This window comes from Scomber japonicus, chromosome 3, assembly GCF_027409825.1.
Source record: "Scomber japonicus isolate fScoJap1 chromosome 3, fScoJap1.pri, whole genome shotgun sequence".
NCBI classification, from domain to species: domain Eukaryota; kingdom Metazoa; phylum Chordata; class Actinopteri; order Scombriformes; family Scombridae; genus Scomber; species Scomber japonicus.
In genome coordinates this window covers 242,362-268,654 of record NC_070580.1, presented here as the reverse complement: position 1 = coordinate 268,654, position 26,293 = coordinate 242,362, and the positions used below count along the sequence as shown (strand labels likewise).

The following is a 26,293-nucleotide window of genomic DNA, read 5'->3' as shown; positions in this document are numbered from 1 at the left end:
ACCACCAGTGGAAAGTGTGAGGACAACTGTCTGTGATTTCCTGTACTGCGATGTGTGAGGCTACAGTTGGGCACATTATCAGCATGTTATTTCATTGGCAGTAGGTTGACATGGACGCCTGATGTACTTATTAAGGAATATTCTGTGTTTTAAGGTGAAGTTGGTACCAGAGAGAGGTTCATAGGTGGGGTTAGGTTTGAGCTACAACTGCTCCCAACAGAAATAACACTGCTCAGAGTAGAGTAAATCTAAAGAAAAAAAATACACCTTTGACCAGGCATTTGATAACTACTTATATTATTATTATTTTAGGGGTCTTTGGTACTCTAAGTTACAGATATATTTTGGTACCAAAAAGATACTGAGGTTCGAAACCAAACCTTTCGACACTAAATTAGTGTTTCCTAACCAGGAATACATGTATTGTGGCACGTCTGCTGTTTCCAGAGATAGGGCCCTATGATTTCTGCGATCACGGAATCGTGGAATTGGCCGATTAAAACGGAATTTATTTTTAACGCGGAATTTGACATAATTTGACTGTGGAAAATTGCACGGAGGGAAGCAAATCTGGGTGGCATAACAAGCCCCCTCCACACACTGAGCCCATTCCCCTTCAAAATGTAAGCACGGCGAAGCAGCTGGCCACGGCTCTGTCTTCGTCGGCGGAAAAACTTCAAAAACTCGACACTAGGAAATGTGTTTTTTGTCACCTCAATAAATTTAAGTTCATTTTTATTTAATTTGTGTACATTTTAGTCATTTACATTAAAAAACACACTGTTTTTGTTAGTAAATAAGAGGATTTCCAAAAAAAAAACGGAATTTGGTGAAAAAATAAAACGGATTTTATAGTGCCCTACAGAGAGTTGGAGAGATTGTGGAGTAGCATGTTTGAGAAAAATACAGAACCTAAGACTGTCTGTTAAAAGACAGAGGCTGAACCGAGGGGGTTTCAAAACAGGCCGCTATTAGATCAATATTTGTTAAACTGTGAATCATGCAAAGCTACTGTAGTGGAGTCTGAAAATAAAAATATAGAGCTGGAAATGAGCACAACATGTGTTACATACATCACAACATAAAATACACACTGTCCAACACACACTGACCCTATCCACAGCATCACTCAACAGTCTGCAATACGACGCTCAGCAAAAAAAGCCAAATAACGTGTACAATTTTTTATGCCAATGAATCAATACAGACCTAATAATATTACCTTTGAAACTTAAAAAAATTAAATAATAAAAATAAATAACACAGCAATTAAAAAGCTAAATCATACTATTGTGTCCAGAAGGTTCTGCCACATCCAGCCAGTATGTGTGACCCTTGCATGCCTGCAGGCAAGAAGCAAGAGACCCTTAAATCAATGCTTGAGCTAATTGCTGTTGGAGCTGAATAGATGAGAACTGGGTTACAGCAATAGGATCAATGTTTATTGTGTGGATGAGCCGCCAATTGTGCCTGAATAAACTCAATTTAGAGTATTTTGCCCCCATTTACATATGAGTAGCACACAGACAACGGACATTAATCCTAGCATGCTGAGATGCAGGTGTAAAACAAAACAGAGTAGGGATGTTTTTTAAGGTTATTAACAGGAAAACTAGTGTTATAGGATGGCAACATGCTGGGCTAAGTATGGCACTAAGTCTGGGGGGGCTTGAGGTAAATCATCACCTTCCTCCACCTATGACATGGACTAATCGGTGATTCAAAACAGAAGGGGATGGATTCAGTTGAAGAGGCTGGTTATCAACAGCAAAATGACACTTTCAATATCTCTGTGAAACTGTTGAAAAACCACAACAACCAGCTGTACAAGAATCAACATGCTGGTAGTTTATTGAAATGCTGCTGCCAATCATGTTTAAACTCACAGAACATCATTTGAAATTCTGGTGACATCAACAAGGTTCTAGCAGCAAGTTGTCAACCCCTAAAAAATACCAACTATGTGTGAAGGGCCTAACCTGAATTATAAGTAAATGTGTATACAGGAAAATGATTCTATCTATCTCTAATAAATCATCCAATCTGCAGCTGTAGACATATTAGTAATAAACTGGTTTTGGTTCAGATAAGCTCATTGGTCAGATCATTTGAGGTCCTGCTGTATTAAAAGCCAGAAAGGTTTTTCACAAGCTGCCTAAGTTATTCTTCCTAATGGCTCATAAGTGCTCTATAAAAGGTAAGTAAATGCTTCATTAAGCATTAATAAAGCCATTCATTAAACCCTTTATATGGTGTGCCTTATTAGAGAGTGTTGATGACTTCCTAATGCTTGTCATGTCATGTCAGGTCTCAGTATTTGATTGTCATTCACTTCATTTTCTTATGTTTCTGTATTTATTATTTTAGTTCCTGATTTAATTCTTACCTCTTTAAACTTGTACTTCCTTAACATATGACATTTCCCGCTGGGAATCATTTTATTAGATTTTTTAATTTTTTTTTAATTATTTTAAAAAAATTAAATAATTTAGCATTTTGAACCCATACATAAAAGCTGCATAGGCCAGTGACCTAAAAGGCTGAGCTGTATTTCCCTCTTATTTGGTGATAAAATCCTCATATGGAAATGGAAAGGATGGTTGGGGGAAAAAAATGTCTAAATTAATTTTATCAAAAGCTGTGACAGCCTGTCATATGGAATAATGGAGAATATGTTGAGCCTGGAGTGGCTTTTCTATTCAAACAATCAATAATAATTAAAAAGAGGTTTTCACCAGATGTAATTAAACACATCATCTCAGATCTATGGAGCTAATTCTATGATAATTATCACAATAGTAATTTTGCCCATATTGCTCCCTGCTGTGACCCCCCTGTTTTATCCCCCTCCTCCCTTTATCCTCTGCCGACGCGCTGTATGAGCCCCCCTCCGCCCCCCTGCATTACACGCCTCCTTTCTCCTTCTCACTTGTTGGGAGTCCCTCAGGTAAAATGGCCTGTAAACACATGAATTCAACACGGCCCTTGTGACAAATAGAAGAGAGGCTGCTGCTCATTGTAACTCCCACACAACACTGTGGATTCCAGCAAACTTCTTGTATGCCTCTTTAGAGGGAAAAAAGCCTCTCTTTTCATTTGTCCTTGTATACCTCTGGCCAAGCTAAGTCTTTTCTTTTTACTCTCTCCCTCTTTAATCCGTCCCTCTATTTCAGGAGGAGAAAAAAAACACAAAACCAGGTTCACGCAGTGCTTTAGTGGCTAAAAGTGAAAGAGCTTGTGTTTTTTCTTTCTTTTTTTTCCCCTCCCTGCGCTGAGTTGAGCCTTGAATCGCTCTGGAAAATTGCTTCTTTTGAATAGAGGGAAGGAGGAACAACGTTTAATAGGATCCAAAGGGAGTCTCTGCTCTTAAACAGGTGGAAATTGGACGTCCTCGAATTTATACAAATAGTAAGTAAGTATAAGCCGGCGTGGAAAAGGAGGGACTCCATCTCCGAGGATTAGCAGCTAAAAAAAAAATTCCAAAACTTGGGGGAAAAAAAGATTACTGTGTTGTTAAGAGAATGAAAACAGCAGACTTACACATCTCCAATGCAAGCTGTGTTTAATCATTCTAAAAAAAATTGTGATCATATTTTCCACCCATTTTTTAAAATGTTTATTTTAGAGGAGAGATGCTTTCATATTAACGCAGATGCCATATGGTAGCCTATATAACATGCCCCCCCCCCCCTTTCCTCCATCCCTCTATATTTCCAATGTGAGGGCGTGCAGGTTGATGAGGGCGTCTCCCTGTCACCCAGTTAAGAGTTTGGGTGCCCGCTGATGTCAGGAGACAGTGATCCGCGCTAAGGAGGGGCGGGCACTGCCAACATGTGACAGAGAGCAGTCTGCTGGTTTCATTCCACCCATCTGACCATTCAAGAGGTAAACCTCAACTCCCAACACACACTCTACTTTATTCTCTCGCATCTTCCAGGAGCTCCGACTTGCAACATTTGTTTGTCTTTTTTTTCTTCTTCTTCTTCTTCTTCTCCTTCCTCTCCTCTCTTCTTCTTCTTCTTCTCCCTAACGAGCTCTGTAATGTCCTGTTAATTTTGTGTGCACTAGTTAATGAGCATTAATCCATCACCCCTGGATGCTATTGTTGTAGGAGGGATGGCCATTTGAATGCAAATGCGTGACACTGTGACAGCAAGGTGCTTATTAAACTGATGTGTCCTCCTGTCTGTTCTGCTGGAAGCTCAGGAGAGTGAAAAGACGCGGGGCAGCTGGAGGAGCGGGTCGGACTATTTCCCGGGAGTTGCTCACACCAAGTTTCTGCTTTGCTGCAAAGAAAAACAACAACAAAACAACAGCAAGAATAACAACAACATTTTTTTTTAAATGGCAAGTTCTGCCTCTCTGGAGACGGTGATGTCCTGCGGTAGGACCGGGCCATCCGCGCCTCCCAAGACTCTGGCCTTCTCCATAGACCGGATCATGTCTAAGAGCTCGGAGCCGAAGGGGAGCACGGAGGATCGGTCAGAGGGGAAGAAGCTGTTGGGACTGTGCTCCCCGATCCCCTGTATGATCCCACTGCAACCCTTCAGCTACGACCTCCAAGCCAAGGCTCTGATGAACTACTCGGAGCTGTGGAGAGCCAGTTTCAGGGGGAGTTTCTGTGGATCCGCAGCCGCGCCGTGTAAAGGGAACTGCGGCTTGTGTGGCAAAGCGGACCCGGGACTGAAGCAGCCGTTGCTGACGCCAGGTAGCAGGGTGGTCAAACCGCAGGTGATCCACCAGGCTTTAGCCGTGCCCAGCAGCGGTTCCCTCTACTATCTCAACTACCTGGACTCTGCGTACCAACAGTCGGAGCTGCTAGCCGGACACTGGTTCTCCAGCCCGCAGGCCCAGGCCTCTCTGTCGGCGCACCACAGACTCTTGTTGCTGGAGAATGCCAAGCTGGCCGGGGTTGGGACCGACAAGCTGCCCACACCTCAGTACCCACACAAAGAACATCTGCCGGGACAGCTAGACCAGATAGTGAAGGAGAACCACGGCCTGAGCACAGAGAAGAACGGAGTGAAGACGCACAGTAAACTGAGCAGCGCTGCGGACGGAAAACCCAAAAACTTCACGTGTGAAGTGTGTGGAAAGGTAATGTCTACATTAGATATTTATAGCCTATCAATATACACGGTGGGTTTAAATATACTAGTTTAGTTTTTCTTATTTAATTGTTAAGAGTTTTTTTGTTAAAGTTTTTAAATGTAGAGGTAATATTTATAGTTAAATAACGTCATTGAGAAAAAGGATCTATTAAATGACTTTTATTGAAACGAAAATTTCTCCTTAAACTAAAATAATAATTCTACTACTACTAAAAATAATTATTCAGTAATATCCAGATTGGATTCCTGAGTATCTCATTTAAATTATTTTACTTGTGCTTCCTAACAAACTCTCTTCTCTGGCAGTAGCTGTTATAATTATTCTTAATAATAAATCACGTTTCATAATTTCCGGCAGGTTTTTAACGCCCATTACAATCTGACCAGACACATGCCGGTGCACACCGGGGCCCGGCCCTTCGTGTGTAAAGTGTGCGGGAAAGGTTTCCGTCAGGCCAGCACGCTGTGCAGACACAAGATCATCCACACACAGGTGAGCGCAGCGCGAACGCTTCTTTCATCTTTATTTATCCATTTCAAAAAGCTGCTGCCTTCTCTTTATATTAACCTTTTCACTCCTTTATTCTCTCTCTGAAGGAAAAGCCTCATAAATGTAACCAGTGTGGTAAAGCGTTTAACAGAAGCTCCACGCTCAACACTCACGTACGGATCCACGCGGGATACAAACCTTTCGTGTGTGAGTTCTGCGGGAAAGGCTTCCATCAGAAAGGTAAACATCCTCTCATCTACACACTGAATCATACTGAGCTTTATTATTCTACGTTGTTTTTAGCTGCTGATTTATGGTCATCAAACACTTCTAAAAATATTCTAGTGGCTTATTTCACTCTAAACTGTGTTTATACAAAGACAAACAGAAAAACAAAAAAGAAAAAAAAATCTTTATTTCGTCTTGTGTCGATTTTCTTAAAACAAAAAAACAAAGCTTCCCACTTGATAACAGTTGTTTTTATTTATTTCCACATAAATCAACTCATCACACAGTTCAGGTGTTGTCATTTTCTTCACATCAGCTGATCATCTGTGTGTTTGATGATGGTGACAGTGTCTAGAAAATTCCTGCGCTGAGAACAGGAGAAATCATTTCACCTTACATGAAGATAATAAGAAAATAGGATTATTAGAGTTGAAAAAGAGGGAAAATTCCTGCTCCATAGTTGTAGCTGGTTGTATTTGATAGTGTTGCTGCTAGATTCTATTTGACAGTGTAAATCTTGTTAGTTGGACATATGATAGAACAGGTTGATGTAATTCAGTTGCATTAAATATGAAGTGTTGCAGTGTTTGAATTGTTATCAGGAGAGAAAAGCCTCACTAACATTTAGATGCTGAAACCCAAAGTGATGGAATCCCTGCAGCAGGCTGAGCTGTGACTGTCACTATAGCACACACAGTGAACTACAGGGAAATCCTTTTATTGTACAATGTGAAGGAATCCAGTGTGTGTGACTGCGTAGAGTAAAAGCAGCTCCATGTACTGCTGCTCCATTATCTGTGAGAGTAATGAAAGGGGAAATAATTGCAGGCCCACCGATGAACATGAAGCGATCAGTGGAAATAGGACATGTCACTTTACACGGACTAATTCTCCCTTCAAGACGGCAGCATTTGCTCTGGGTCAGCTGCCAGACCTCGGCAAAGTTGGGAATCGGGGCTTCTTTTTTTTTGTTGAGTTGTTGCAGCACTTGATTTTGACAAAGTTTGACAACTTCTTGACTTCGACACACAAAACCCTGATTAATGAAGGCTGGGTAGAGCAGAGCGAGCGAGGAGGCTGTAACTTCACAGTGAACTGTTGACCTCGGTAGGGAAAAGAAAAGAGAAAAGAAAAAGAGGCCTCTTTCATGCTCACTTTCCTGTAAGATCCCAGTAAACAGCACCTGCCCCTCCTGCTTGTCCTCACTCCTTTTAAACAGATCAGTATCATTCACTTATTTCACCTTCTATCAAACCTCATTATCCCAAAGTAGTATCATTTCATTGTATTTATTCTGACTGAAGAAAAAAAAAGTCCAAAAAATTGCAATGTGTGAATGAAAAATAAGATTTTAGGAGTAGAAGTTACCAAAATAAAAGCTTTTTAGGATGTATATTGATTATTATTTCTACTTCACTCTAATTTTTTGGAAGCACAATGTTTAATTTTTTGCTTCTCTTTTTTATCCGGTCATTCTGCGTCTGCTATTTTCCCGTTTCAGCATTACAGCTGATTTTAATTCATTTACAGACATTTTATCCAATATTGTTTGTCTTTGTGTATTTTGTAAAGAAAAGATTTAAAGTTATATAACAACCTGATTAAAGACACATTAACAGAGAGGAAAATAGATGTGATATTTTAATGTGGTGTTATTTATAATTTATTATTTTTATTATAAAAATATAGACGCTTCTCTATAACTTCTCCAATGTGATGATTTATGTTGGCTTTTTGAACTGCTGCTCAGAATACATTTGATAACATGACTCAGGGCTCTTATATATTTTATAGATTAAACAATAATTAAAAAAAATCAGGAGTTTAAATAATAATTGTTTTCAGGCTCTTATATCTTCAGCTGTTCATTTCTTTCCTTTTTTGATTTCTCAGGAAACTACAAGAACCACAAGCTGACACACAGCGGGGAGAAGCAGTACAAGTGCTCCATCTGCAACAAGGCCTTCCACCAGATCTACAACTTGACCTTCCACATGCACACACACAACGACAAGAAGCCCTTCACCTGCGCCACGTGCGGGAAAGGCTTCTGCCGCAACTTCGACCTGAAGAAACACATCAGGAAGCTGCACGACAACGTCTACACCGCCGCCACCGAGGCCTCCAGAGAGCTGCAGAGCTGAGCCTCGTTTCATTATTCCACCTCAGACTGTGAGGCCTCAAAGAAACTGGCTTATGTGCTGCGTTTGAGGGCCAAGTTGAAGAGTTTTTATAAAGGCCCTGAAAGAAGAAAAGGGATAGTTCAGTGAAACTGGACACCATGCATTAAAAGAACAGTGGTCATTCTTCATTCTTAGGGATCCTGGACTCAGCAGTGACAGTTAAGAATAAAGAACAACATCAAACACTTAACACTGTCCCATACTGTAGGAACATAATAGGGATTTTTCTGTCCAGTTAGAATATGTCCCTGAACCTCACACAGGGACAGATCATCTGTCTCCATGATGGAAATGTAAATAATAGGTTATGGAAATGAAAAAAAAAAGTTATTTAAAATGTGAATTGTCTGGGGAGCACCTTTGTATGTTGTGCATTTCACAGAAAAAAATGTTAATGTGAATAAATAAGTTATAACTTATAATGAAAACTGAATGTTTGAGCCACGTTGTTTCCATTTTTTTTTTTTTTTGAAGGCATTTGAAAATAAAACTGATCAATATGACGAAAGCTCTTCTGAGTTTGGCTTTCTCTGGTTGGCTCATTGCTGCGGCCCTGACGTGCAAAACAATAGGAACAAAAGAACACTGATGAAAAAAAAGAACACAATTAAAAAGTGCATGAACATGTCAGGGAACTAAATGAAAAAAAAAGCTAATGACAAAAACAGCAACATTTAAAAACAACTGACACACCTGATAAAGAAGTTGTGACTTTCTTTCAATGTGTGAGCTGTTGTGTTGTTGCTTTGTTTAGAGGTTGTGCTTTTCTGTGTTTGTTTGTTGCTGTTTTAGAACCAATAAACTAGCCTACTATATGTAACACATGATAACAGTTCTATATATATATATATATATATATATATATATATATCAAATTGATTTGACAGGTGAATGGCAGGATATCAATAACAGGAAGAATTGTCTCACTATTGAAACATACATCATATACAGCTAGGTTATATATTATTATGTGTTTAATGCTGCAGCTTGTTAGAAAGCCACATATAGACTGTGTCTGCTCTACTGTATACTCTGCACACACTTCAGCATTTATTGACAGACACGATCTTAATAATGCTACATTTACACTTGACTCTGGCGTAATGGCGCAAATGATCAGAGATAACATGGACCCTTGAAAGCGAATTACATTAACCGGCTAAACGGCCTCGGGAGGCCTGATTGTGAAGGGGGACGGAGGGGGAGGGGGGGGCGCATCCGGAGCCGCGCGCTCATCAGAACAGGAGATAATGGAGCACTCAGGCCACAGCTCCTCATCTAGGCCTCTGCGTTAATAGAGCACAAGTTATTCTCTGCACGGCTCCTGGAACAATATTATCCCTGCACACATTCTGTCGAGAGGCAGCTCCGTGCTCCCAAATGGCGCTCTTTCTATTAACAGCCAATTAGCCCTCAGCCGGGCCGGCCGGGCCTGCAGCAGCCTGGCAGGGCTAATATTGCCAGATGAATGATGAATGCCCTGCTCACCTATTTCATCAGTGTGCACCAGACACAGACAGTGAGCTGGAAACTTGAATAAAACAGCGGATAGGGCTCGTGGACAAATTCAAATTACAACTGTTAACAAAAGCCTGTAACCTCTTAGTCTGATGGGAAAAAAACTGTCCAATCCCTCAATGTGCACATAGAGCTTTTCACTTCAAGTGATAATGACATCTGAACGGACGGTGAGATGACAAGCATTGATTTTGTTCTGGGTTTGTTTGCAAAGTTTCATCAGTGAGTTTATCTGCAGAATAAAATCATACTGGATTATCTACATCAGCAGGGTGTCACCATAGCCCCCACCTCACATCAGGGTTTCCCCCCCCTTTTTTAAATCACAACCAACACACACGTTCATTATTTGTTTTCTTGATAAATTCTGCTAATTATAAAGCATATGCTATATTTCTGTAAATATAATCTCCCTATTGAATTATTCAAATGTTCTCTCCACAATAATCCCTGTGAAAAAAATAGTCAAATAATCTCTCAGGCTTTAAAATCAACATCTATGTATAATAAGGATTATACCAGGTGGTTAAAACTTCTATATTCACAGAGATAAAGATATGAGCACGTGTGGCTACACCACCATCACATTCCTTTAGAGCAGATACACACGTGCAGTTTTTTTGTCCATTCATATAACATTTATAGTTAAATTTTTGTGCTTTATGACAGAAACAGGGGCTCACACACACACACACACACACACACACAGCAGCAGCAGCAGCTTGTGTGTGCGTGTGTGCACATGAGGCCAGCAGAGCCTGCGGGCTGCGGAACATGAACAACAATGTGGAAGCAGTAAACAACCTAAAGGCGGGCAGGTTGTCCTTTTCTCTGCACTTTTTCCCCCTCTTCTTCCTCTGCACCTCTTCACCCGCCTCAACATCCACAAACACGTTAATTGGCGAACGGTAGCTTTAATTAGCGCGCGTCCACGCGAAAGGGAGATTAGGCTCTGGGAGGGGGAGCGGCCGGGAGCGCGCTCGCTTCAACTGTCAACAACATGAGGACATCTTTCTTTTTTGCTCCCTCCGCCACCGGGGGGATCACCGGGGATTCAGGCAATTTACGGGCCACAAAGGAGCTCGTTTGAGACAGGAAGAGAAGAAAAGAGAGAGGCGGACTTTTGTCTGGACGATTGAATTGATTGTAAATGGGAGATTAGCGGGGAAGCTTCAGCAGCGGCCGTAAGTGCCCGATGGAGGAGGAGGGAGAGAAAAGGACCAATTAAGTCTACCAAATGTTAACTTACATCAGTTTCCCCTCAGTTTAGCCCACATGAAATTCCAATTAAAGCGTCCCTGTTCTAAAGCTTTTTTTCTTTAGAAGAGGGTGGAGGGGTGACAGTTGGTGTCACTACTCCAGCCAGCAGACAACGTTCCCACAACATCTCATAACATTAATACAGACTGTGCGATGGGCCATTTGGATAGCAACACAAGCATTTTCTTTATGACTCTATATAGATATTGACAGAGAATATGAGTATATAAACAACCAATCATTCATTTCAACTATAACGGAAGAAAATTACTTGACACATGCTCACCATAACTTTTAAATAAAAAAGATTATTAAAATCACGTTAGAAAAATTGAATTAAAATAACTGAAATAGACATTTTAGACAATATCTTAAACAGTAGAATATATTAATAGAAAAAAGGAGAAAGAGAGAAAATGTGTCCTGTGAGTTTGAATGAGCAGCAATCATTAAGCAGCTGAAGTGCAGAAGTAGGCGTCTTCTCTGCCTGTGCACCCTGCAGTCTCCTAATGCAAACTGGAACAATGACTGAATTTTACAAGAACATGTGCTCACTGCTGTGAACTGCAATGTGAATATCTTTTAAATAATTTCAGTGTCTTGACATGTTGAGTGTTTGGAGCTTTTGAGAAATCTCTACATGGCAGTACAAGTCATAGTATTTAAAGTGTGTGTATGTGAGAACATAAAAAAGTTGATTTTCACGTTTTTGTGGACGTTAGTAACACTTGTAGCATTGTTATATTTTACAAAGGTTTTCTGAGGACATTTTCAGATGGAACATGATATTGAAACTTTATTCTAACAGCATATTCTACATATAAACAAATATCAATGACTATAATCTGTTTTGAAGATGGCACTGTCTGCAGCTATAAGACAACATTGTTTTATGTTGGTGGTGGAATGTTAAAATAAAAAATATATTAACAAAATATATTATATATTAACATGTTAAGAGTTCAGCAACACTCTTCATATTTGAGATAAGATAAAATAAGATAATTCTTTATCAGTCCTAAAATCAGGAAATTTACAGTATTACAGCAGCAAGTGGACAGTAAAAATAAAGGAGCATCAAAAAAAGAATAAAGAACAATACAAAAAAAGTACACAAGCAATAAAAACAATGGTAGTAAAAATATATTATAAAACATAGGAACATTATTATCCATAGCCATCCATCTTTATATTTGGCCTTTTTTAAGAAGGGCAAATGGAAGTAAGTGTGTGTGGGGGGGGGGATTTCCTGTATTCATGTGTTTTCTTTTTTTGTACTTTTGCACACTGCAGAGTTCAAACCAAACTAAATCTTTCTATTGCTCCACAAGTCTTGGATTGGCCCTGATGTTAGAACCCCCCCTTGGCCCTCGTTAGGGAAGCACTGGCCCTTTGGTACAATGAGCCTACAGGATTCATTGTAAAGTACTGAGGGGTTAATGAGCAGTGGCTTCACTTCACTCTTTGGCTCCATTCCTGCTCTAAATGAGAAGCAGTTGAAAGGACGGAGGATGGAACAAGACACAATGGAATTTAGACACGATGAGATTTTTACGTTTTAGCAGACACATAAATGAAATCATGTTACATTTCTTATCGAGAGCATGTTTGATGAAGAGAATGGTGTCAGTGACCCTGCTTTGGCTTAAAAACATACCCAGTGAGTGTGTGGAGCACTGAGGAATCCAGGGTGTGATGCATGAAAATGAAGCACTCAAGAAGCAGCAGTACACACAGATTAAAATGGAACAGCCGTCCCATTCACTCGCACCTCATTTAGATTCTTTTACAAAGTCAACCCCGAGCCTTTCTCAACCAAAACCTCATCAGAATGTCTTAAAGACAGGGGCGAGCAGCTTGTCCCTGGGATGTGCCTGCCTTGGCATGTCAAGGGCACGGCGGCCCGGGAGAAGGTGCTTTGTGGCTGGGAGGGGAAGTGGTGGGCTGCTGGGAACTGAGCAGGCAGGGAGCTCTCATCGCTGATCCGTTGTCAAGGCTCCACTCTCTGACCTCCATCCGTCTGTCCGTCCCTCCGTCTATCTGTGCGTAGCTGGAGGGCGAAGAGCTGAGGGGGGAATCTCCGTCACTCTTGAATGGAGATGGAGGAGGAGGGAGGGAGAGGAGGGTGAAGCAGGCCTGACCCCACCAGGTTTTGGTGTTCCTAAACAAAGTCAGAAGAAGGTTGCTAATAAAGGCATGATACCAGCATTTGTAATCATGCTTGATGCATTTCATGACCAAAAAAGTAGTCTTTGTTTTCCTGCCACAGTTGTTACACCTTTGATCATATCACACCAACATTACATAAGGTAAGATAAGGTCAACTTTATTGATCCCCCTAGGGGGAAATTCAAACTTGACACCACAGTAGCCTTGTAATGGTGAAGTGATAAAAAATGAAATAAAAGTAAAATAAAATACTATGTAAAATAAACCATCTCTGAAATAATCTGTAATTCTATAAATCTACAATATACATAAATTAATGATACTATATACAAGTGTGTAATGTTCCTGGTATTAAACAGTAAGGACAGCCTCAGTCTTATTAGTGGGAGTGGGAGGTACTGGGAGCTCAACTGAAATCAATTTGTCAACAGTTTTTTTTTATTACTTATCATTTAAGTTATATAATAAGCACAAATGCTAAACATGTATTGATTTTACTCCACTTTTTTATTGTTGTAAATTGAATACATTTGTGTTGTGGTAGAGGTCACACACTGACCCAAATAAATATCATTGAGGATTAATTGTCTGAGGGGGTCAATCTTATTTTACACACCTGTGTGTCATTGTTAATCACAACACAAACTCTCTCTCTGTGTGTGTGTGTGTGTGTGTGTGTGTGTGTGTACAATTCTTCTCAATAGATATCTTTGGGTTTTGGACTTGTTTGGATGATGTCCTTACAAACAAAGTGTGATACAATTTCCTGCAATCAGCAACAGACAATGACAATGTTATCATTAACAGTTAGGCCCATTCAAAGTATGTCACAATTGCAAGCATGAGGCAAAATACTTTAAATATTGACAGTGCATTACAGGTCAAAGGTGGTATACTCCACCTTGTATAATAAGAGGCAGGTGTTCTTACATAATTAAGATTTGGACAAAACAAACAAACAAGCCATAAAAACCCCAACAAAGACATACAAAACAATGACCGGTTCATTGCAGACAAATCAAGGTACACATAATACAATCTATTCAAGTATGTAAATCTTTGTCGAGCTAATTACAAGCAAATTAATTTGGTCTTCTGTCGCCGCAAACCAATGAGCCAATTTCTCCATCACGCTCTGGCTGCACTCAGCTCTTTTCTACTGGCATTAAAGCAGCGTGTCATTGTTGGGGAGGATCAGTTGATTTGGGGATGTCCGGTGCCATCGTTAATCCTTTTGACCTGACCTGGCCCTGCTGGGAAATGTCTTCTCCTCCTTCACTTCAGGCCACCGTGTTAATGATGAACCACTCTGCTGGCTCACACCATTAAAAGAGCCCTCAGTCTGAATGAAACTCGACATGCTGCTACACAATGACCTGACATCACTTCAGCATGAGCATCCTCTGTACAAATAAATATCAGTAAAGACAGGATTTTCTTTGAAACAGCAGATTAAATCATATTTAATACTGAAGTAAGGGGTGAAAACACAACTGAATTCATTAAACTTGTAGACTTGTGGTTTAAGACTTAAGGTTTAATGAATGTAGTTCTGAACTGTTACAGATACATTAAGTATCTTTAAAACATCTCAAATCTTTTCTTTCCGTTAGCTTTAGTTTAGCAAAGTTAGCTGACAGTTGATAGTATGTAAGGGTTTGTATGGTTTTGTTATAGTATTTTGGCAAATATAAGAGGACAGCTATTCAAATATGACATATATCACTACACAGAATATTGATATAAAAAAATCTGAGAATCATTTACTATGTTTTTACTTTTTAATGGCAAGATTTAATAAGGTTTCTCTATAATGTCTGTGTGGTCACTAAGGTTAAAGTTAGGCAGAGATTGAGATTAAAAAAAAAACAGCAAAACCCCAAAAAACAAAACAAATTGCACTTCACGACTTCCTGCAATGCCAAGTAACACACAGGTTTAGATCTTTTCCACCCAGACTTAAAACTTTTTAAATATTTAAATTCAAACACATTTTAAACACATTATATCCACAGACACTGACACTGATAATACATGTTTAGATCAATCTGATCACTGTAATGAGTGTGGACAGCTTCTTATGTTCATGTGTTCACAAATACTTATATATAGATAGTGCGTCAAGTTCTATATGAGGAATCGTAACTGGTATCGGCTGATAAAGGCATTAAAATAAAATATCAGACCTAGACCTAGAGAAGGCAGGTACAATTGTCACTGAGACAAGGCCATGCACTCCACCACCACCTCTCCTTGTGTGATTACCCTGGAAGACTATAACTGCATGTTTACTAAAAAAGGTTGTAGAGTTCTTATTTGCTCTACTGTATTATCTTTCTTGATCAATCTTACGACATTTTATGACTGCATGTGTAGTAGTGTCCTCTAGGGCCTGACCGATACTGGATTTTAGGGGTTGATACTAATACCAATATTAGGGAGGATCTTACTAAAACTATTAACTATTCATTTAACTAAAACACATCAATAGATATGGCTCAAATTTGACCCAGAACAGCATCAATGGACAAAAATGTGTACCACCTATACAAAAGCATAACATATATTTTAATTTTTGTGCATTTTGGGCCACTTAAAGAGAAGTCATCAAATGTCAAGGTAAAAGATATTTGGGGTGTTTTTTACAGCTGTCATATGTCAAAAGGAGTTCAATTTGACCCAAACATCATGTAATGGTTAACAATAAACTTTATTGTATGAAATGACACCAATGCAGTGAAACAGTAAACACCACTGGAATTGTAATCATTATAATTAAATTTAAAAAAAACAAACAAAAAAAACATTAAAATATCATATATAGCATATATTGGACAACATATTTGCAGATACCGATATATCTGTGATAGGTCAATACCGGTGGATAATATCGGCTTACTGATATATCGGTCGGGCTCTACAGCCAGGTGGGAAAACATGTGCATATATCTGTCAGTTTCTAATTCTAACATGAGCAGTAAGAATACACATGTGCCCAAAACAGCTTCTATAACATTTTCAGTTGTCAAGTGTTTTTGTTTTTTTTGTTTTTTTTTTTTTTTTGCAATTGAAGTGTTTGCTTGGAGTGGTGTGTGTGTGATAGTAAACTGATTAGAGTGCAATAAAAAGACTTCATTAAGACTCCCAACGACATGCTGGTGCCAGCCGTGGATCCGTGCCAAGCTACAATCAATATCAACAAAAGGCGCAAGTACACAAACACTAAATTCATACGTGTCCTTTCAGCTGCCCGCTTAATCCATCAGTCGATATGAATAGCACCGCACATTCTGGCTTTACCCGGACTACAGCAGAAAGACATACGTGCAAAGTCGATCGATACGACAACTATAGTGGAACCCCCCCCCCACACACACACACACACACACACACATACACACCCACCCCTTGGGCTTCGTCTGAGTGCAATAATACAGCTCCAGTACATTTCCCAGAAAGCTGCTTCTAACTTTAAAGTGCATGGAATCTGAAAAGGAAAAATAACTGTTTTTTTCTTTCAGAGGGAGCTATAGGAGAGCAGAGAGGTGTGTGATTACAGCGGGACAAGTGAGGCGAGGGGCCCGTTAAAGACTGAAGCCTGTGTGAGTCGACGGGGGAGCTGCGGCAGGCTACCTTAAGGCCAGTGTTGCTTCCTCTTAGTGTACGACATGAAGCCTTCTATTTAATGTGAGACAACATGACAACAGTCTTTGCCTGTGTGAAGGGAAAGACAAAGAGCTGGCAGGCCGGGCTCTTAAGTGGAGGTGACATGCCATGATCAAAGGAGAGAGATGGGGTTTACTGAAAGCTCGCTCAGGGTCAAATCTGAAACACTTCAAACTGAGAAAGAAAATGAATCATATTTTTTTTACTACTCAACGATAAAGAAAAACACCATTTGCAATTAAAATCGCATCTTCAGTTGATATAAATCTGCGATCTCTCCAGGCTCCACATCCAAAACAAAAGCAACAGACTCAAAGCGAGAAATAACAGGCTGCAAAAACGCAGCACGCCAAAATATTTTCCCTCCTTCATTCTTTCCCCTCCCCTTCACTTGCCCCTGCTACACCCGCAGCATATCACTGAATGAAATGCAGCGTGCAATTACCCATTATCCAATCAACTGGAGTCGACACTTAACCATTTGCACGGCTTTGGGCTCAGCCAATTATCTGTCGGGGCTCTCAGTGGGCTCTCAATAGCTGAACTGCGTTGCATAATCTGGTGGCTCCAGATTCATGCCACGCCACCAGAGACAGAGGAGGGCTGTCTGAGGGCTCCTTGTAGCGGGAGGCTGGCAGGGCGAGGCGAGGCAAGGAGAGGTCTGGTCAGTGACAACAGTGGCGACTCAGGCTCCTGCAGCCTGGGGGCCTCTGCCATTAGAATACATAATGCAGGGCTAGTCATTTGGAAGGGCTCCAGATCGTACTCTTCAAAACCCTTTAGATAATTCGCAGCATCGCATCTTCATCTCCCCCCTCCCCTCCTCTCACCCTCCCACTACCCGATCCTGTCACCCATGATTGGATGCACAACCCTAATACCTCCATCCCTATACCCCCACACCCCTTCCTCCCTTAAATCCCGCCCTTGACCTCACAGCATTTGGCCCTCACGTCCTGCTCCTTCACCAAACCGGCACCCCACCACCCAGACCCTATCAGTCCAGACCGGTCCACTCAGTTAAGTCAGTGGTGGCCAGTGGCTGGTTGACCCCCTGAGGGCCCGCTGCGCCAGGGCCCCAGCTGAGGAGCAGGGGCAGCTGCCAACCACCGGCCACTTCAACCCTGGCTGTCCGGATGATTGCGTTTGTCAAGCCGCCACTCCGCGTCAGCCGGGCACAGGTCTGATCACAGACAATTAAGGGTTAAAGTGTTGGGGAGGGGGTGCTGTCTCTGGTGGAGCAGAGAGAGGAGGTAAAATGTGATGGGGGGGGGGTAGGGGTGGCCCTGCATCCACTCTGGCAGTGAAGAAGCAGGTGCCATGTTTTTTACATGTGATGACAAATCAGTGGAAGGTTCCTTTCATGACTCCTCTGCGTTCCTCTGTGTGTTTGCTCTGTACTTCCACACACAGTCAATGATATCAGCCAGACATGATGTGGGACGTGTTGTTGTGACCCCTGTAACCTCCTGAATGGAAGCAGTCATACTGCATGGGCTCATTTTGTAAACAGCAGCTGACAAAGCTCCAAAGCACTTGAGAGTGCAGCTCAAACAGCTTAAGGGCCGCAGATCCTGCAGAGCAGCGTCTCATACTGAAGCACTATAAACAGATAATGGCAAGACCTGCTGCCTGAACACTTTATTTCTCAAACACATCAGTGTGCACTGTCTATGGTACAAGCTCATATCATAGTGTGATTATAGTGTTATAGTAGTAAAGTAAAGTAAAAACATAGGAATTTTGTGTTAATCATGTCACTATTTACCATATTGTGAAATGAATCAGAATGAGAAATGTTGCTGTTAATATCATGACAGTGGTTAGATCATCCAGCCACAGTGTTGACATCTGTGTCATGGACACAACTGCTGGGTGTCTCAAATGTAAAGTTCCACACACCTGACAGCCAGGTTCACACCTGAATAACAGACAAGGATGGTTGTGTTAATAGTAAATATATTATTCACTGTAAACACAAGTGTCCTTAGTTGAGAATGTCATTGGTAACTTAACAAATTGTTGCATTATATAATGATGTAACTATTTCAGTCTTTTATTTTAGCTGCATTTTATGTCACACTAACATACAGACAAAACCAGCCTGTATAATATGTGTGTGTATATAATGTATTATAAGTATAACTATAACATGTTTTATAACTATAATTGTCATTATAATGTGCATGTATATAACGCATTATAACTATAACTATAGCATGTATTATAACTATAGTTGTAGTTATATATGTATATATAATGTATATGTGTAATATGTATAACATATAATGTATTGTAACTAAATAAACAGACTGTATTTAGATTGTTTCTAAACCAGTTCCTCTCATGGAAAGTCTTTTCTCTTTTATATATGACACTGGCTCCCTCTAGTGGTTTTTACACAGCACTGCATACAGTACAGCTGCACACAGTGGTGAGATTGTACCAAATCAGCCACAGTGACAACATTCACCCCTGGACAGTTGTTGACATCTGTATCATGGACACAACTGCTGAGTGTTTCAAATGTAAAGTTCCACACACAGTCCTGACAGCCGGGTTCACACCTGACAGACAAGGATGGTTGTGTTAATAGTAAATATATTATTCACTGTAAACTAAGTGTCCTTAGTTGAGAATGTCATTGGTAACTTAACGAATTGTTGCATTATATAATGATGTAACTATTTCAGTCTTTTATTTTAGCTGCATTTTATGTCACACTAACATATAGACTGAGACAAAACCAGCCTGTATAATATGTGTGTGTATATAATGTATTATATCTAGGACATAGCCAATACTGGATTTTAGTAGCCTACCGATATCAGGGAGCAAAAACAATTGGATATTGATATATTGGCCGATAATGTTATATGTACAGAATATATACATTAACACACATTTATTTGCAGTGATCCCTCAAATGTGGTCATCAACCACTATGATATGATATCATTATTATATGTAATGGATATGTAATATGTAATATGTAATGGATATTGATATATTACAGTTATTAACATTAAACTTTAGTTTATAAAGTGACAGTAAACACCTCTGGCAATTCAATCATTATAATAAGCTATGAATAAAAACACAGAACAAAAAAAATATATATTAAAGTTGAATTAAGAAGCATGAAGTCCTCACCCTGCAGGACTGAAGTCAACATCATGACACTGTTATTCACCATGTCCACCATTGAAAGATTAATCTAAAATATTGAAAGCGTTTTCCAGCCACCAGGTTTAAAAGCCTAGCTGTAGATGTGAAATATATTCATGAGAGCAGATTGAATTATTTGTCACCAGTGAGGGTGGTAAAGGCCTCTCTCTCTGAAATGACTTACATTTTCTGCTTCTTGGGTAGGAGCATTGCTATAAAAAGCTTCTATTTCACCTTTGTGACTTGCATCTTCTCAGCATATCAACATGTCTATATGCAATCATCTCAAAATACACACTGCTGACCACACCCGCCGATAGGGGGGGACAAACGGGTCTGTTGTCCCAGGCCCAGGGTGGGCAGAACTGGGCCCTCATTAAATTATGGGAAAAAAAATCATTTTTTTTCAAAATAGGCCTATTTGTGGAAAAAGTGTGTAATATTTTAGTTACATAAAAGTTTTTTATTTGTTTTCTTTCTAATTGACTGCCCTAGAAATAGTGGTCAAGAACCCCCCCCCCCCAACACAAAAATGGATTGGCCACTGATCAAAATTTGATGTTGTCAGTTGATTTGAAGTTCAGTGCGCTCAAAATGTCCAATCAGCACAAGTCCGGTGCTCAGAAAAGGAAAGAAAAAGAGAAGAAGAAAATAGAGGCCTCAGAGATTTTCTTCACAAATATTTAAAAAAAGGTGGTGACGATGAAGCTGGAACTAGTGAAGTCAACGTAGAGCAAGGTAAGAAACAGCGCAGCCAATGTTTAACAGGTCAGCTCTAATGTTAACGTTCATTAGCTTGTATAAAAGCCTGACACAACACGTTATCTTTGACAGAAACAGTTGACTTTGGTAACGGCGCTTGTCTGCTTTCTGTATGAAGTGGTGTTTGCAGACATCCCAACCTGCAAAAACTAATTTAAGGGAGTTTCGTTTATAAAATAAATATTGCATTAGATTGTGCAGGTGTCCCAATACTTCTGTACATGTAGTACAGATCTGTAATAGTGCTTTTCAAATATGCAGTGAAAAACGTTCATTACAGAAATATAATACTCAGATATTCAAGAACATTTAAGGTTTAACTTCACTTTCAATCAAACTACTATCCTCTGTTACCTCACTTGCCTGACTTGAATGTGTCTGGAACACAGTATTTTTAAAATCTTCAATGCAGTGAGGATTGTACTTCCTACTTTTATGTGAAGCAAAAGTTGAACATATATTCGTACTGTAGTCACTATCTTTAAAAACACAATTAACAGTTTCGTGCTTTTTCAGATGAGCCCCAAGGTGTTCAAAATATTGCTTCTGTGTTAAAAATACATGAATTACATACAAGACACGAAAATGAAACTATCTGCCCTGACTGTTGAGTCTGTGTATGATTTCTAGACACATGTGTATGAAATGCCCCCCAACTTTTAAATAAACAAGGACAATCTGAGTACAAGCAGGGTAGTGACCGGCCTTGACCAGTGTGTGGATGCTTCAACCTATAATGTTTTATGAGCTCTAAACGTTTTGATGACCTAAAATGGCATCTTTTGCACAACCATCTCATATCACAAGAGGCCTACTCTTTCTCCCTGATGAATTTCTCCTCGACCTCCTCTCCCTAGACCTCAACTCCAACTGTCCACAAAGTCCACTGGCTCCTCCAAAGGGCACCTTGAAAATGAAGAGACACAATTTGTGGTATTAAAACAATGGTCTAAAATATTCAGTCACAATTTTAATATTACGTTATAATGGATGAATAAGGGAAAATAACATATCATCATATCATGCATACATTATTTTCTACTTGCCTGAATGATGAGAATAATGTTCTGTTCTGATTTGCTTCCTGTTGATAGATAGAAAAATATTTTAATAAGACTTCATAAGAAATAAACTGTATCATGAACAAACACAAATGAACATTTTGTTTTGTCTAGCTGAATAAAACAATTAACACATGACAGATTTATAGAACTTGTAATGAACAATTGATTCTACAAAAACATGAATTCTGAGTAAAATAATAAACAGACCCTGAAGATTAATAAAAACAGGGTCTGTAGGATAATCTAGTCCAGATTTGAGAAGTCAAGGGTTTTTAATCTGGACCTGGTCTAATGAGGTCTACAGTCCACAAAAACAAACAGTGAAATGTGCCTTTATAGCATTTTCACAAATAGATTAAGGGTTTCACAAATCAGGGACTGTGTTTTTATGATTCATTCATTTTAAATTCATTCCCCCTTAACTTTCCCCTTAAGTGCCGAATCGGAGGCTGGCGAATCAGAAGCTAACTTCAGCGTTGTGCGCTATGCTAACTTTAAATTAACTTATCTCTTACAGTGACATATCTTGCGTCAAACTACATGCAGACTTATATATTATCACACATTTAAAACAGAACGGTAATAACTTGACCGTTGTACATGCTACACCTTGCTCTGTGATCCTGTAACGTCCGGAGCAGTCAGTCCTTTTGTACTGTGCACATGCGTCGTGCATGCGTTTCAAAACGCTGCACTTTCAGAGTAAAGTGTTATGTCACTATACATTAACAGACAGTCTCAGAATCACTCGGACGCTTTCAGCTCAGTCGGACATTTGTTTATTTTCCAGCAGGCCCTACAGGAAGTGACGTCATTCTAAAGGAACATTACACCTGAACTCTCACTGCACATAAAGTTGATGTAGTATTTCTAGGTTTATGTACATGCAACTATTAAACATTTAAATAGTATGAGGAAACCAAAGTAAAACTCTTCCCCCATAATTCATGTATTACGTTAATAAAATGTTTAATTTAATTTAATTTACTTAAGAAACTCTAGTTCTTACTGAGTCTTAAAAATACTGTCAAATTATGACAGTTACTCTAATAGAGTTTACTGCACCAAAAAGTCACTTTTTTCAGTGTACAACAGCTCTGCCAGCTTCTACTTTTGTTAAGCTTCTACATGCTCACTTTTTATTTACATTGTCAGTAAGGTGATCATTCCACTTTATGTTTATTACTCAAGTTGTGGTGGATGGTGCTGCTCTACCATTATAGTGCATTATATTGAAAGTGTTCCTAATATTTTGCCCCAGTAGTGTATATTGGATGTGTATACTGTGTAATACTGTCTGTTTGTTCTTTTTATGTCAGTCATACCAATGTTACATTTATGGCTTCCCCATTAAAAGAAGATGAAAAATAAACAGTTTAATTGCATTGTAATATAGTTGTGTGATATGTTATAAATATATATTAAATGCATTAGAGTATTGGTTACATTTATTTGGTAACATTTATCAAAAGAAAACTGGCAATGATTACCTCATTTTAGTGAGTAATGTAACGTAATGTAACCAAGTCAATTAAAATGTCAAGCACAAGAAAATCATTCAAATCTACTCAATGACTTCATAACAGCAAATACTACAGATATATAACATGTACTTAACATTTTGAGTAAAATGATTTTGAAAAACAAGTAGACTTTACTTAATTTGTTTAAATAAATATAACTTCAAACTTGGATGTAATTAAGTAAATGTTACTTAATATCTTCACAACTGTTATGTTTTATGGTAAGTAAACAAGTGAGTGTTACTTGATATTGCAGCATTAAATTTTACTTTAATCATTTGCGTGCAAATACTTACGATATATTTTTTAAGTAAATCTTATGAGTTGTTTTTTTCAGTGCAGATTCCAAGAGATTGTGTGGGGTTTTTTTATGTGGGAGATGGGATGTCTGTGTTTGTATTTCCAACACAGGAACATATTCTTCTGTGCCTCTGACATGTTGCTGAGTCTGACTGAATGGCACATGACCAGAGACAGCATCAGGATCCAACTTGCGTCTTTGAAAGGAGGAGGTTGATATGAAAAAAACTACAGTATTTGATAAATCCGAGCTTTTGCTGCGATTTTTCAAATGTAACTAAAATTGTAATCATGGAAATTTCCAAAAGCAACTGTAATTTAATTACGCATTTTCTCCCAGTAATGTAATGGATTACAATTATGTACATTTTGTAATTAAGTTACGTAACGTCGTTACTCCCCAACACTGTCAGTTGGGGAGACTTAAACTACATGTAGTTGAACTACATAGCTTAACGACAATTTGCTGTAACTTGCTGCTAGTTAAACTACATTCATATTTTGTGCTGCATCAAGTATTTCAACTACTTTTTGGGTCATTTTTTGTAGTTAAACTACTCAATTTGCAAACTACACGAACATGAAATATTATTATTTTATGATTTTTGTTGGCATTGCACTCTAATCATTCGACCACCTGCACTCCACATGAAATATTTTTTATAAAAAAAGACCTATATAAATGTTATTTTACATTGTTGTGTTCCAGAACACTCTATGAAAAAAGGTATGAATCATGTCATGACATGCCAACATCGTTGTTCAAGACACCTCTAGACATCTAGAATATGTCTACCTCTTTGTGTTTTTTGTTGACTGATTTACATTTCTGATTTACAAGTGGGTATTGTGGTAGGATTTTAATTTTCTCTTTATATTATATTATCTATGGTGAACCTACAGTAGGCTATGTTGACCAAAAATGTCAGCTTTTTTTCTTTAAAAAAATAAAACTGAGTTGAGAGGCATGTTTCTGCTGGCATGTGATTTTTTTGTAGGCTATTATATTTAGACCACCACATGTTGATTTATTTAACGCTGAGTTAAATGAGTATAATGAGTATAAGTAGGTGCTAAAGCTACTTTTTTTAGCTGTAGTTTTACAAACTACATTTCTCCAAGTGCATCAGCACCAACAGCAGATGACTGCAGTCAGCTGGTCCAAAATATGACTCCGGATGAGCTTACTAAGATACAGATCACAAACTACCAATATTCTGTTGCCTCACTGTAATATTTAATGAACAATAAATTACTGCATTTAAAGTGTTAAAAAGATAATTTGTGGGACTTCCGGTTGAGGCAGCATAGTGGAATGCAGCAGTAGACACTAGCTCCACGCCAGTCGGCTGCAAAAACAAATAAAACTCGAGATACTGCTTCAGAAGCTGCGTTTCGTCAACATGAAAGGAATGAAAACAAACAAAGGACAAAAAAGGGTACAGAAAGGAGGGAATACAACGCAACCGATGATACAACCCGACTCAGTGGGCCCTGAGACAGAAGAAAATGGCGACAATATGATGTTAGCAGAGAAAGCCCAAACTAGCGACATAATTCAGGAATTAACATCTGTCACCAAGGATCTGAGGGAATTCAAATGCGAGATGCAAAATACCCTGAAAGATTTTCAAGCCGACCTCAGAAAAGACGTAAGAGAAGAGTTAAATACATTCAAACAGGATATTAGCCAGAAGCTAGTGGAAACCACCACTACTCTACAAGCTCAACGTGAGGCTATCAGTGAAGCTGAAATGCGCATATCAGAACTGGAAGCTAACAGTCCGGTAGCTAAAGACGCTCTCCTGTTGCTTCTAAGTCAACACAGTAAGATGCAAGAAAAACTGGTCGACTTAGAGAATAGATCCAGGAGAAATAACATACGGCTCTACGGGATACCAGAAAACACAGAAGGCACTTCAATGGTGGAATTTGTTAACAACCTGCTCACCACCGAATTCACTCTGCCAGATGGAGCCAGCTTAGAGATTCAGAGAGCACACAGAGCACTGGCGGCTAAACCTGACCCGAACTCACCACCCAGATCTGTTATTGTGAACTTTCTACGATTTGAAACTAAAGAGATGGTGCTTAAGTCAGCATGGAAAAAGAAGGTGTGTGTGGGTGAAAAACAGAACATGATTACTCAAACGAAGTAATGGCTAAGCGCCGAGCATATAAAGAAATCAAGAAGGCTTTAAAAGGGAAAGGAATACGTTTCCAGACCCCTCTGGCTAGGATCCGCATCCACTGGAGCAGCGGGACCCGGACCTACGAGAGCGCTCGAGAGGCTGCACTCGCCCTCATAGCACACGGGATAGAAGTGGAAACTCCGAGGGACACATCGGACATGAACATGGAGGAACGTATACGGAATGCATTTCCATGGCAACACGCAGCCTCCAGAGATGACAGAAACCAAACAACGACGCGCGCGAGGGAGAAGCTACAGGAGTTCAGGAGAGAAACACAGCGCTGAAGAGACAGATAAGTGACCATGCAGGACTGAATTAGAAGGGCTAGAGGCTGATGTAAAGGGTATGATTGATGTGAAAGACATACAAAAACATTACTCAGGAAAGAGAAATTTTCAGTTTTTATTTTATTTTTTTTTAAATATATGGACAAAATCCTTCTAAAAACCCTTTATTCTTTAACCCAAAAAACTGCTTAGTCACTACTAAATGTTCAGAATAACACATCCGACTGGCTGGATTACATTTAGATAAATGTTGGACATGTCTAGGAGGAATGGAAGAAACCACTCCGCCCCTAGGGGGGGCCTCATCCTTTGGGGAAGGAATATCCCCCCACCCACCAACAGGGACTTAAAGGGAATAATGTTTTCCCT

General features: G+C 39.4%; 1 protein-coding gene across 1 annotated transcript; it reads left to right on the top strand.

Annotated features, from left to right (window-relative positions):
* The first annotated feature begins 4,344 nt into the window (after nt 1–4,344).
* On the top strand, nt 4,345–7,973 carry fezf2 (FEZ family zinc finger 2). The gene is made up of 4 exons (XM_053316273.1): nt 4,345–5,097; nt 5,470–5,604; nt 5,709–5,841; nt 7,723–7,973. The coding sequence occupies exons 1-4, from the start codon at nt 4,345–4,347 to the stop codon at nt 7,971–7,973; spliced, it is 1,272 nt and encodes a 423-aa protein (XP_053172248.1).
* Nucleotides 7,974–26,293: the final 18,320 nt, after the last annotated feature.